At 46.4% G+C, this 13,772-nt stretch overlaps 1 protein-coding gene across 5 annotated transcripts in view; it reads right to left on the reverse strand.

The window, feature by feature from the left end:
- Positions 1-13,772, reverse strand: part of KCNS1 (potassium voltage-gated channel modifier subfamily S member 1) — a 69,099-nt gene that overhangs the window by 33,839 nt on the left and 21,488 nt on the right. For all 5 annotated transcript variants that reach the window (XR_014512729.1, XR_014512730.1, XM_083446993.1 and 2 more), the window contains one exon: positions 10,051-11,043. Coding sequence is in view for 3 of the 5 variants with exons in the window: in XM_083446993.1 (XP_083303119.1) it covers positions 10,051-11,016 (966 nt within the window). In the remaining 2 variants the exon portion in view is untranslated. The remainder of the gene's footprint in view (positions 1-10,050; positions 11,044-13,772) is intronic.

Consider the following 13,772-nt stretch of genomic DNA (forward strand, 5'->3'; position numbering starts at 1 on the left):
GAAAGTAATGTGTAAAAGATTATCTGGGAAAAGAGAATGTGTAAAAGATCATCTAGGAAAACATTGTTCTCAAATAAAACCCTTGATATGTTTCAACTAAATTTTGCAAAGTAAAGATCAGATAGATAAGATATATTATGTATTAGAAAGACAATAAGGAAAAACAACACAGTTGAAGAGAGAAAGAAAACAGAAGAAGCCGCACTGAGGTGGTGGGAAATCACGTGTAGAAATGTTGTTATTGTTTGGTTTTTATATGTGTACGATATATGTTAAAGAGTGAATGGAATGTGTATATGAATAACCAATTTAAAATACAATAAAATATCAATTAAGGAAGGAAGGAGGGAGGGAGGGGAGGGGAGGGGAGGGAAGGGAAGGGAAGGAAAACTCAGGCTCCTTCTGGCCTATTATTATAGTCAGCATGACCTTGACAGAAGAGATAAGAGAACCAGTTTAAACCAGCTGTACTCATCTTCTCTGAAGGAATAACCCAAACACCACGAACCTTCTGCTTGTTTCTTTCACACAGAGAAGCTTCCAGAACCCTCTTGAATTAATTAGAATAGGAAAGATCTCTACACATCAGATCAATACTTTCTGTACCAAGAAATGCAAACTAAGAAGGGTTTAGTACCCCTCCCACTGTTTTGTCTCTACGCACCTGCCCTGCATTAATGTTGAGTGAAACACAGACCCTGGGAATGCGGAGCTTGGGCTATCTCCAGTACCATTAAACCAACCAACCCACATCTTTCTTGGATGATTTTCAGAGCAGTGTGCAACACAGCGACATTATATTGATGCCTATGCCACAGCCAATACCTCTGCAATCATCATCTGAGGCCCTCCTTTTTTGTGCCCCTTCCATGAGAACCGGCCTTTGCAGTTGTGACTTCCTGCTTGCAGAATACTCACCCCGGAGAAGCTCGCCTGGTGCCATCATTAAATATCTTTGTGTGCCAAGCCACAACTTTTTTTGGCTTTTAATGATCTATGGTCTTTTTGCATGGGTGAGATGTTTTAATCTTGCTTTAAAAAAAACCCCAGAATTATCTTTAAGATTGCATTTTAAAGCTGGCTTTAACGTACATATGTGGTTGTTGGCTTAAAACATTGCAAGGTGCTTTAAGCTGCTATGGCAAAAAAAGCAACCAATAACTTTAATAAATACTCGTTAAAATACTAATAATATGAGACTTAAAGAGCTTGCAATGCAGACACGGTTAGGTGTGCTCGCACTGTATCCAATTTGCAACCTCTTAACATTTCACAGCTGCAACATTTGAAATAGCTTGTTACAGGTTTGTTTTTTCTTGTACACTTGTGCAGCTCAGAATCATTATATTAAAATAATATGTTCTCATTTCTCCCACCCTCTCAATTCATAATGGGGTAGGGTGGGAGAGCCATTTGTACTGCAGAGAGACCAACTAAATTGCAAGCAGGTGACTTTTGCTGCCATTCAAACTGTTTGTAGAACGCCTCATTTTGCAGGATAATCCTACACCCATTTACCTGGGAGTAAACACGGGTGGCACTGTGGTCTAAACCACAGAGCCTAGGGCTTGCCGATCAGAAGGTTGGTGGTTCAAATCCCCGCGATGGGGTGAGTCCCTGCTCCTGCCCACCTAGCAGTTCGAAAGCACGTCAAAGTGGAAGTAGATAAATAGGTACCACTCCGGCGGGAAGGTAAATGGCATTTCCGTGCGCTGCCCTGGTTCGCCAGAAGCGGCTTAGTCATGCTGGCCACATGACCCAGAAGCTGTACGCCGGCTCCCTCGGCCAATAAAGCGAGCTGAGCGCCGCAACCCCAGAGCCGTCCGCGACTGGACCTAATGGTTAGGGGTCCCTTTACCCTTTACCTTAAACCCTACTGAACTCAGTATGCCTTACGTCTGAGAGTCACTCCCAGGAGTGTGCTGAACCTGTTACTGACTGGTGAGATTCATGGCTCTCTTACTTTATGAAGGATTGAAGCCTTGGAAGGAGGTGCTAAAAACACATAAACACCCTTGCTCCCCAGTGTCACCAGCTTAATATCTGTTTATCTAGGGTCCAGGCGCCTTCCTGGATCAATATGCTTCTTAACAGCTCTGAGAATAAGAATCAAGATGCTTTGCTGACCACCACCCCTCCTGTGACTAATGCAAATCAAGCCTCAAGGGTCAGGCAGCCTTCACTGCCCTTGGTGTTTCTCCAGCTCCCAGCGCAGCTTCTCTGAAGGGCAAAACATGGAGCCATCAAGAATCTGCCTGGTGCTGCCGGCCTGCCTCTCAGGATGTAGACGGTGCTGGACTCCAGATTGGCACCACTGCCAGCCGTATGTTGGGCAAGTCCCTGGTTTGCATTCACCCGAGACAAACGCCCATCTGGTGTCTGCAATGTTTGGCAGGGAGGAGATTGATTTCCTGATGGCAAATAAATATCTGTCACTCTCCTCCCTTTCGCAAAGTGCAGAGCAGGGACTTGAAAAGGGGAGGGGGAGGCTCACGCGATGCCAGAAGACGTGTCTGATTGTGGTGCCAACTCAGCCACAGGGAAGATCAAGGAGGTTGCTGGTGCGAGGGGCTTCAAGCAGGATTGGGTCTATGCAATTCTACAGAAGGGTAGATGGGCAAATAATAATAATAATAAATCCCCAGTTGCTGAAAGGCTTGTGACAGTAGAAGCTGCATTTTACCAAAGCTCCTCCTTTTTCCAAATTGGTTTTGGCAATCCTAGTGGATGTTGGCATAACAGAGAGGGGCAATATCCAGTGCCAAATGGAGGTCAAAATGGAGCATTTCCAGTTTCTGAGTCAAGCTGGGACTGCCATACTTATCTCTCTCTCTCTCTCTCTCTCTCTCTCTCTCTCTCTCACACACACACACACACACCCCTTTCAATTATGTGTGTTAACATTTTTATAATGGGTTTTTTATACTTGTAAACTGCTTAGAAGCCACCTTGGCAATTAAGCGGTACATGAATTAATAAAGAATATCTATATCCAGGTAATGCACCCTAACAGTGCAAGGATTGACACTTGCGCAACAGAAATTACCCCACTCCTCCCACCACAATTGGTTTCCCAAACTTGAAGAGGGCATGGAAGCTCCATTGTGCAAGTGTAAATCATTGTGCTGCCAGGATGTATCTCATTGATCCCACCTAATAATAATAAAACACCAGAAATGTCAACAGTCTTTAACTTGCAGAAATGTATCAGATGAAGTTCTCCTTTTTAGAGACATGATTATAGGCATGACTGAAGCCTTGTCAGCTAGCAAACCTACCCTCTTGGATAGCAAAAGATGTTCAGGGATGGACGGGGGGGGGGGGGGGCTGCTCATTCAACTAAGCAGTTCCACTGGTGGAAGCCAACACAAAGGCTCCCTCTAGCATAGCAGGGCTTCCCCCCTGCTCTCCCCCCCCCATCAGCTCTGGGGAGTTGGGGGGGGGAGGCAGCTCCCTTAAACTACAGCTCCCAGAATTCTTTAGGGAGAGCCATGACCGTTTAAAGTGGCATCATAGTGCTTTAAAAATATGGTACACATGTGGTCAAGGTTGAAGGGTGGCCACAGGGTGGGCAGCCTTAAAATGTTTCCTGTGGGCATCTCTTGTGAAGGGCAAGAGTCCTCCCCTCTCAATCCTCAGGCAGGATCTTTGAGAACTCAAATCCGCTCGTCAAAGGCCTTTGCATCAGTCTTTATATGCTGGCAATTCTCCTCCAGCACACCCCTCTTATGTCTTCAAAATGGAGCCGAAGAAATGGATTATGCTGCTCAGTATTTGCTCTACGGCACAGGGAAGGATCACAACCGACCAGCTGACTACAGCTGGAACTGCTGCTTACACAGAATGACCCATGTGTCGCTGTCAAAAGATGACGAGTCCATCCGTCAACGTCAGGGACGCATGTTTTTCGCTCAGGCGTGTCAGGTGGGGGAATGGAAGTCCCTCTTGCCATCGCCAAGCAGAAGAAGCAGTGAGGAGGACTAACCCAGAGTCATGTGACATGAGCAGAACAAGATATGTCAGAGCCGGTTATTTATAGGCAGGGACACAATTGACAGACAGGCTGGGACAACAGCATAGTGACAGTCAGACTCAAAACGAAACTGTCAAAATAGAGAGGGGGGGGCAGCTGATCCAAGTGCAACCCAGCTAGAAATGTGGAGCAACCAAAGATGCTCTGTGTGTGTGAATGAGGGGGGGGGGAGCAGAGAGCGTGAAAATGCTGGGGGAGAAAACTAAGTTAGGGAATAAGAACTTCATCCTACCAACAAGGAAGGTGGTAGCTCATAAAAAGGAAAAACTAGACAAAGATATCTGGGTGAAATTTACACTTGGAGATAATGGGTCCCAGGTTTCTGGATCAATAACACATTTTCATCTTCTTATAGCAGCCATTATTTTTACTTCTGGCCTCTCACTTTGCTGGCTGCGTGAGCAGGGGAGGCAGCGGGGAGAAGCAATAAAACAAACTACGCTTACAGCACAAAGCAGTGATGAGAAATATACTTCCAAACAGGAGCTCCACTTACGCTGTGTCTCCTCCTTGTTGCACCATCACTACCCTCCTGTTCCTTGGTCCCAATGTCCCAAAATAGGCGGTTTCCTGCTTCCATGCTTGATTTGCATCAAGGCTCCCCGCCTTCTTTAAGAACTAGGGTCCAACTTGGTCAGGTATGTTACATTTGACCACTAAATATAAAACACCCCCAGGGTGGATGACCCTGGTATACAACAATGAAGTAAACTTCAAGATAAAACACTGAATAAAACTGGAAGCAGTTAAACCTTTCAGAAACAGCAGTGTTCATTTCATGCCTAAATGACAGCAATATAAGCATCCTCCTCCTTGGGGAGAAAACTTCATAACCAGGTTTCTGCAACCAAGAAGGGATAATCTGAAACCAAGCCTTATGAGACACGATTGAGGGAGATGGGTATGTTAAGCCTGGATTAGAGGTCCCTAAAGGTAAAGGTACCCCTGCCCGTACGGGCCAGTCTTGACAGACTCTAGGGTTGTGCGCCCATCTCACTCAAGAGGCCGGGGGCCAGCGCTGTCCGGAGACACTTCCGGGTCACGTGGCCAGCGTGACATCGCTGCTCTGGCGAGCCAGAGCCGCACACGGAAACGCTGTTTACCTTCCCGCTAGTAAGCGGTCCCTATTTATCTACTTGCACCCGGGGGTGCTTTCAAACTGCTAGGTGGGCAGGCGCTGGGACCGAACAACGGGAGCGCACCCCGCCGCGGGGATTCGAACCGCCGACCTTTCGATCGGCAAGCCCTAGGCGCTGAGGCTTTTATCCACAGCGCCACCCGCGTCCCTTTAGAGGTCCCTACCAGAGAAGAATGGAAAACCAAGCTAATGGACTATGCTGAGATGGCAAAGCTGACTGGAAAACTCAGAAACCAAGAAGATAAAAACTTTACAAAAGAATGGGGAAATTTATAAGTTACCTAGGAGACCACTGTAAGCAGATGGAAACAAGAGCAGGATTTTGACTAACTTGTGGTGTAAAAAAATACTATGGACAATATTGTTTGATATAAAAATTGAAGTACGCACGAATATGAAGTTGCAGATCCTTAAAATGAGGCCCCATAGAGGGAATGGGGGGAAGTCTCGCGATTTGGAGAATCTCTCTATACAGATATGTTTTTACTGATTTGTGTTTATTTGTACTTTGTATTTGTAAAACCAATAAAAATGATTTTTTTAAAAAGCCTGGATTAGAGGAGACTGAGAGGAGATTTGATAGCCATCTTCAAATATCTCAAGGGCATCACATGGAAGATGGAGCAAACTTGTTTTCTCCTGCTCTGCGAGGTAGGTCCCAAACTAATGGATTCAAGTTACAAGAAAGGAGATTCCGACTAAACATCAGGAAGAACCTTCTAACAGCTATTCGGCAGTGGAACAGTCTCCGTCTGGAGGTTGTGGACTCTCCTTCCTTGGAGGTTTTTAAGCAGAGGTTGGATGGCCATCTGTCATGGATGCTTTAGCTGAGAGTTCTGCATTGTACAGGGTCAAACTAGATAAGTTTGACATCAATACCAGGAAAGGTCCTGGAACAGATAATTCAACCGTCGGGTCTGCAAGCACTTAAAAAAGAATGCTGTGATTACTAAGACCCAGCCTGGATTTCTCAAAAACAACTTATGCCAGACAAATCTCATTTCTTTTTTTGACAGCTTGGTGGATCGGGGGAACTCTGTGAACACAGTGTCTCTTGACAAAGTCCCCCATGATATTCTTGCAAGGAAGCTGGTAAAATGTGGGTTGAATGAAGTAACTGTTAGGTATATTTGTAGCTGGTTGACTGACTGAACCCAATGAGTACTCATTAACAGTTCCTCATCACCCTGGGAAAAAATGACAAGTGGGGTGGCCACAGGGTTCTGCCCTGGGCCCATTGTTGTTCAACGTCTTTATAAACAACTTGGATGAAGGAATTGAGGGGGTGCTCATCAAATCTGCAGATGACACCAAACTGGGAGGGGTAGCTAATGCTGCAGAAGACAGAATCAGGATTCAAAATGACCTTAGCAGCTAATGCTATTCTATGCTGCATCAACAGAAATAGTGTCTGGATCAAGGGAAGTAACAGTACCACTCTATTCTGCCTTGGTCAGACCACACCTGGAATACTTTGTCCAATTCTGGGGAGAGATTACAATTTAATAAGGACATTGACAAGCTGGAATGTGTGCAGAGGAGGGCAACCAAGATGATCAAAGGTCTGGATCCTGGCAAACCCATCAGGACCCTTCAGCTGTGTAAAATTCTGCAGCAAATTCACTACATAAAAGCGTGCTCTTCACTACATAATATCTTAGGAGGAGAGTTGCCTTACCCCATATATATTGGCCAACTCAACCACTTCAGTCTGCGAATTGGCACTTTTACAAGTGCCACATAATGTTCCTTCCTGATCCTTCAGTGTGGCAGCACCTAAGCTATGGAACTCCCTGCCCATTTATATTAACCGGGCACCTTCACTGTACTGCTTTCAGCACCTGCTAAAAACTTTTTGGTGTAAGCAAACATACCCAGATATTCATTTGACATATATTTTTATATGCAATCCTATTTTACAATGCATGTTTCTAAAAGAGCTGACTTCATACATTTTGTGGGGGAGGAATAAGTAAACTTGTTTTTAGCATATGATTGTACTGGTCATTTTAATGGATATTTTATGCAAGCAGTTTAGAGGTTTCGATGATTAAGTGGTATAGATAAAGCCTGCTGAATAAATACATACATATCCCTTGGTCCTATGTTTGGTGAGGTCACTTTTGGGCCGCTCCCTGCAAGGCTGAAACTGAACGATTCATCTTCTTGCAGATGGAGAGTCTTGCCTGTTCTCATTACAATATGGGAGACCCTTTGAGAACAAGAGTAGAAAACCCCAGCAGAACCCACAGATAAACACCCGCTGCACTACAGGAGATCCCATCTCTGCTCAGACAGCCAGTCATGCAGATGCAGCCAGCCAGCCAGCCTGAAAACTCCTTCTGGTGTCAGACAAATGCCAGCTCTTGCAGGTCAGCCTAAGGCTGGCTGGCAGGAGGATCACAAATTATAAAGAGCTATGCTCCACTGAGCAAGGAAAACATCCTAGGGTATCGCCTGGAAATTTCAAGGAGTTCGCAATTAGGCCAGATGGTTTAGGACAGCAAACATGGTATTTTTCCTCCTTTCCAAAATCCAAATTTTGCACCACAGAAGTAAATGTCTGAACGTAAGGAATAGGATCAAGAAAAAATAATAGTACTTGGATATGTGTTAGTTAGAAATGGGAGTGCCTGATCACCTCATCTGCCTCCTGAGAAATCTCTATGTGGGACAAGAAGCTACAGTTAGAACTGGATATGGAACAACTGATTGGTTCAAAATTGGGAAAGAAGTACGACAAGGCTGTGTATTGTCTCCCTGCTTATTTAACTTATATGCAGAATTCATCATGTGAAAGGCTGGGCTGGATGAATCCCAAGCCGGAATTAAGATCGCCAGAAGAAATATCAACAACCTCAGATATGCAGATGACACAACCTAGATGGCAGAAAGTGAGGAGGAATTAAAAAACCTTTTATTGAGGGTGAAAGAGGAGAGCGCAAAATATGGTCTGAAGCTCAACATCAAAAAAATGAAGCTCATGGCCACTGGTCCCATCACCTCCTGGCAAATAGAAGGGGAAGAAATGGAGGTAGTGAGAGATTTTACTTTCTTGGGCTCCATGATTACTGCAGATGGTGACAGCAGTCACGAAATCAAAAGACGCCTGCTCCTTGGGAGAAAGGCGATGGCAAACTTAGGCAGTATCTTAAAAAGCAGAGACATTACCTTGCCAACAAAGGTCCGTATAGTTAAAGCCATGGTTTTTCCAGTAGTGATGTATGGAAGTGAGAGCTGGACCATAAAGAAGGCTGATCGCTGAAGAATTGATGCTTTTGAATTATGGTGCTGGAGGAGACTCTTGAGAGTCCCATGGACTGCAAAAAGATCAAACGTATCCATTCTGAAGGAAATCAGCCCTGAGTGCTCACTGGAAGGACAGATCGTGAAGCTGAGGCTCCAATACTTTGGCCACCTCATGAGAAGAGAAGACTCCCTGGAAAAGACCCTGATGTTGGGAAAGATTGAGGGCACAAGGAGAAGGGGACGATAGAGGACGAGATGGTTGGACAGTGTTCTCGAAGCTACCAGCATGAGTCTGACCAAACTGCGGGAGGCAGTGGAAGACAGGAGGGCCTGGCGTGCTCTGGTTCATGGGGTCACAAAGAGTTGGACACGACTAAACGACTAAACAACATGTGTTAGTTAGTTCAAAGGCTTTGAAACCACCTCTGCGAAACATCAGGAGGCTTTGCAGGACACAGAAGCCCAGCCTTGTCTATTTACACTTATTTATCTAACAGACTTACTAGCCACATTTTGAAATGCAGTATTTTGCTAAGGCAGCATATGGTGTCTGATAAAAACAGTTATAAAACACATGTAGAGCATTAAAACAGTAAAAGCGACAGATCAGCAGCACACAGGAAGCACACAATCTATTCCCAACTGAAAGATGTGGGGATTTCTTATGGGGTGGAATTTCATAAGTGTGGGGCTGCCACTGAAAAGTTTCTGACTCCTAGCCTAGCTTTCCTGACTGACTGACATACAAGCAAGGTCTCGCCAGATGCTTTTAGTGCTCTGGCAGGTTCATATAGGCATTGGAAGCCTTTAAAGCAACTGGGCCTCCAATTGTTCAAAGTGGGATGCGGGTGATGCTGTGGTCTAAACCACTGAGCCTCTTGGGCTTGCCAATCAGAAGGTCAGCGGTTCAAATCCACGCAACAGGGTGAGTTCCCGTTTCTCTGTCCCAGCTCCTGCCAACCTAGCAGTTTTAAAGCATACCAGTGCAAGTAGATAAATAGGTACCGCTGTAGCGGGAAGGTAAATGGTGTTTCCATGCGCTGCTCTGGTTTCTGTCACAGTGTTCTGTTGCACAAGAAGTGGCTTAGTCATGCTGGCCACGTGACCCGGAAAGCTGTCTGTAGACAAACGGCAGCACCCTCAGCCTGAAGCGAGATGAGTGCTGCACCCCATAGCTGGCTTTGACTGGACTTAACCATCCAGGGGTCCTTTACCTTATCTTTACTTTTTACCTGTTTAGAGTTTTAAAGGTCAGGACCAACACTTGGGATGGGATTTGACTAACCAGGCCCGTCAACAGAAGCCCTGAAAAAAGGACTTCCACCTGTTCATTGCAGCTTTCCCCTCGCTCCTTCTCCATCTGCCATGCTAGGGGTGGGGTCCAAAGAATTTCAGAACAGCGCATGGGCAGAGAAAGGAGCAGTTTATCCATTATGACCATGGAGAGAAAGAAAACCCTCCCCCCCCCACCACTTTCCCAGTAAGAATCTCATTGAGCCCATTAATTCTTCAAGGAAAACACAGAACAAGATATGCATCTGCATACTATGAACTGAAACCAATGTCCAGTTTGGGCCCCGAGAACCTTCAACATCCCAGGAAGCCAAAGCAACCCCCATGACAAGCTTACCTTCAAGGTGGCTCCTAAGGACCTCAGGCCCGTCGAATGCCTGGCCAGCTTCAGCACCCGGAATATCCTCATGAGGCGAAACACCTGCACCACCTTGCTCACATTGCCCAGCTCCGAGTCGCTCCCCGCGGTCACTTCCACCAGAAGGCTGAAGTAGAAAGGCAGCACCGAGACTATGTCAATCAGGTTCAAGGGGTGCTTGAAGAACTTCCTCAAGTTTGGCGCCAGCAGCAAACGGGCCGTCACTTCAAAGGTGAACCAGGAGATGCAAAAGTACTCCAGGTTCTCCAGCACCGTGTCGTCCTTCAGGATGCCTTCCTCGTCGGGCTCCTGGTACTCCGGCATGCTGTGGATGCACATGCTCGCGATGGAGGCCAACACAACGCTGATGGAGACAAAGCTGAAGAGCTTGCTTGGGATGGAGTAGCCCGGGTTCTCCATGGTGAGCCAGAGGCGCTTGCGCACATTACCGCAGCGCAGGGTGCTGTAGCGAAGCAGGTCGTGGTTGAAATCCGAGATCTCGTCCGGAGACATGTCCACACTGCTGACTTCGCTTTCTTCATCCCAGTTGTGGTGGCGGCTCTCCAGCTTCCGCTCATGGTAGCGGTAGCTGCAGCAGGAGTCCAGGAAGAACTCGTTGATGCCCCAGTACTCAATCTCTTGGCAAAAGGAGAAGACGCACAGCTCGTCCATCACATGCAGCTTGCCCGTCTGGTAGAAGTGGAGCACATAAAGGAAGAAGCCAGGGTTGCGGTCAAAGTAGAATTCCCGGGCACTCACGTCATAGTCGTCGCACAGCTGCAAGATGGACTCTTCCGAGTCGCAGGAGAGCAAGCGCCCAAGGCGAGTGTCGGGGAACTTGGAGAGGGCGCTCGAGCTCAGCCTTCTTCTCAGGCCCCCAACATTGATGTTTATGACCTCATCCTCAAAATTGGGATCCCAATAGTTTAAGGTCTTGTTGACCATGATCAGCAGAGCTGGGGCTAATTTGGCCTATATACAAGACAGTCAGAGAGAGAGAGATTTTATATAAGACACTGAGTTTCTGCTCGAGTACAGCAGCAATCTAAAGCATATTTTGTAGTGAGTTAGAATACCCCATGCCTTGTTTGTTTTAGCAATTTGCCCTAGGTCAACGGAGGAGAACCTGTTGCACTCTGACGGCCACTGACTTTAGGCAAGTCAGTTTGTGAAATTCATTAAAAACCTGTTTCGCCTTTGTCTTCCCTCCTTGATTCTCATTCTTATTAGTTAGCTTAAACATAACTTCAGACTTTACTGTCCCATTTCTTGGGGATAGGAATGATTGATGTTCTCCACATTGTTCACATAAAACATGAGCCCTCTCAATAATAATAATAATAATAATAATAATAATAATAATAATAATAATTTATTATTTATACTCCGCCCATCTGGCTGGGTTTCCCCAGCCACTCTGGGCGGCTTCCAAAAGAATATTAAAATACTGTGATACATCAAACATTAAAAGCTTCCCTAAACAGGGCTGCCTTCAGATGTCTTCTAAAAGTCTGGTAGTTGTTGTTCTCTTTGACATCTGGTGGGAGGGCGTTCCACAGGGAGGGCGCCACTACCGAGAAGGCCCTCTGCCTGGTTCCCTGTAACTTGGCTTCTCGCAGTGAGGGAACCGCCAGAAGGCTCTCGGTGCTGGACCTCAGTGTCCGGGTAGAGCGATGGGGGTGGAGACGCTCCTTCAGGTATACTGGACCGAGGCCGTCTTCATGGATATGCAGTGCGTATTGGGGGTGCTGGCACATGCCCACTGTCCCTGCCCCCAGAGTGGTCATGCATGTGCTAGGCACCCACTCCACCCCTATCTTTCCATATCGAACGAGATGTGCTTAGAAGCCTCCTTCACACCTTCCTGGCCAATGCCAGAAGGTTGAGGGTGCAGCGGACAGAGACAGGAAAGTTGACAGCAGGGTCTCCTCACCTTAAACACCTTGGGTGGAAGTCAATGGTCCACTCTTCCAATTATTCCATCTGCCCATGCCTTGCAGCTTGCCAGACGGAACGATCCCACCCACATCCCCTGCACACTGTTCTGTGAGTTCTCCTGACTTCCCCAAACCAATCTTGAGGGGGGGGGGCAGTGGGAGGAAAGGAGAGGAGAGAGGAGAGGAGAGGAGAGGAGAGGGAGCCCTGTTGTGCAACCAGAAGTTCTTGAGTAGGGCTTCCATTGACAGAGCTTTAGGTCCACATACATTCTTATGAATGCATGAATAAGACAATAGTCGAGCTATTACAAACATATAAATAATGCCTTCCAATTCATTGGCAGACACCTTGCAAACCATAAGAAGAAGAGTATCACGTCCAACTCCAGCTTATTGTGTCCTATTTGCTTTATCTTACCCCTTATCTTTAACCAATAGTCTCTTGCTTTGGACAATTTCTCCACACACAGATATAGTTTCTGCCGTCCTTTCGATATTTCCAGCGTACCTTGGTAAATGTACCACATTATTTGGCAACATGTCATCATTTCAATACCATTCTCTTGCTAATTCATTTACGGAGAGAAATAAATTGCTCTCAGGCACCAGGTACTCACAGCAGGTATCGAACAGTAAGGAAATGCCTAAGTCATGTTCCCATTCCATCATCTATTGCTTAACTTGTTCTTCCTCACACACACAAAAACACCTAAGATGATTTTATAAATCTTTGACAGAATGTGTGTTGCATTTTCAATCTGATGGCTTTTTTCCCTCTTCCAAAAATCAGTACATTCCTGCAACTGGGATCCATTTCAATATAGGTCTAAGGGAAACTAATTCACTCAGTGCATACCGTTTTTAACAAACGGCATTGAGATAACAGAATGACACGGTCGAGTGGTTGTTATCCTGCATTGTCCACTGTGGTTTTCTGTTCACCAGGGGAAAGGGCTGCAGGTCAGTGGTAGAGCATCTACTTTTCATGGAGAAGGTCCCAGGATCAGTCTCTGGTATCTCCGGGAATGCCCCATCTGAAATTCTGGAGAGCCTCTTCCAATCAGTGTAGATAATGCAAACCAAGATGGACCAATGGTCTGACAGCTCCCTCCCATGTCACTCTTCTTACTGTGAAAAGTCGGGGTTGTTGTTGTTGGGGAGAGCAGACTTCTGGCCCCAGAGTGCTATTTAGTCATTGCTATTTATTGCGATGTGGGACGCGGATGGCGCTGTGGGTTAAACCACAGAACCTAGGACTTGCCGATCAGAAGATCGGCAGTTCGAATCCCCGTGACGGGGTGGGCTCCCGTTGCTCGGTCCCTGCTCCTGCCAACCTAGCAGTTCGAAAGCACATCAAAGTGCAAGTAGATAAATAGGGACCGCTCTGGCAGGAAGGTAAACGGCGTTTCCGTGTGCTGCTCTGGTTCACCAGAAGCAGCTTAGTCATGCTGGCCACATGACCCAGAAGCTGTCTGTGGACAAACGCCGGCTCCCTCGGCCTATAGAGCAAGATGAGCGTGCAACCCCAGAGTCGGTCACGACTGGACCTAATGGTCAGGGGTCCCTTTACCTTTACCTTATTTATTGTGATGCACCCTCCTGCACTATGATAAGTTCTAAGATGCCCTCTTGTTGCACTAAGACCAATGAGAGAAATGTGCAAAAGTGTGGCAGTCTGGAAGCATCTCAACTATTCAAACCAAGATGAATAATCCGTTTCTATGGTACATGCGCCATTCATCTGTATGCCCAAACCAGATGACC

The sequence above is a fragment of the Podarcis tiliguerta genome (genome assembly GCF_965153285.1).
Source record: "Podarcis tiliguerta genome assembly, chromosome: 6".
Classification (NCBI taxonomy): Eukaryota; Metazoa; Chordata; class Lepidosauria; order Squamata; family Lacertidae; genus Podarcis; species Podarcis tiliguerta.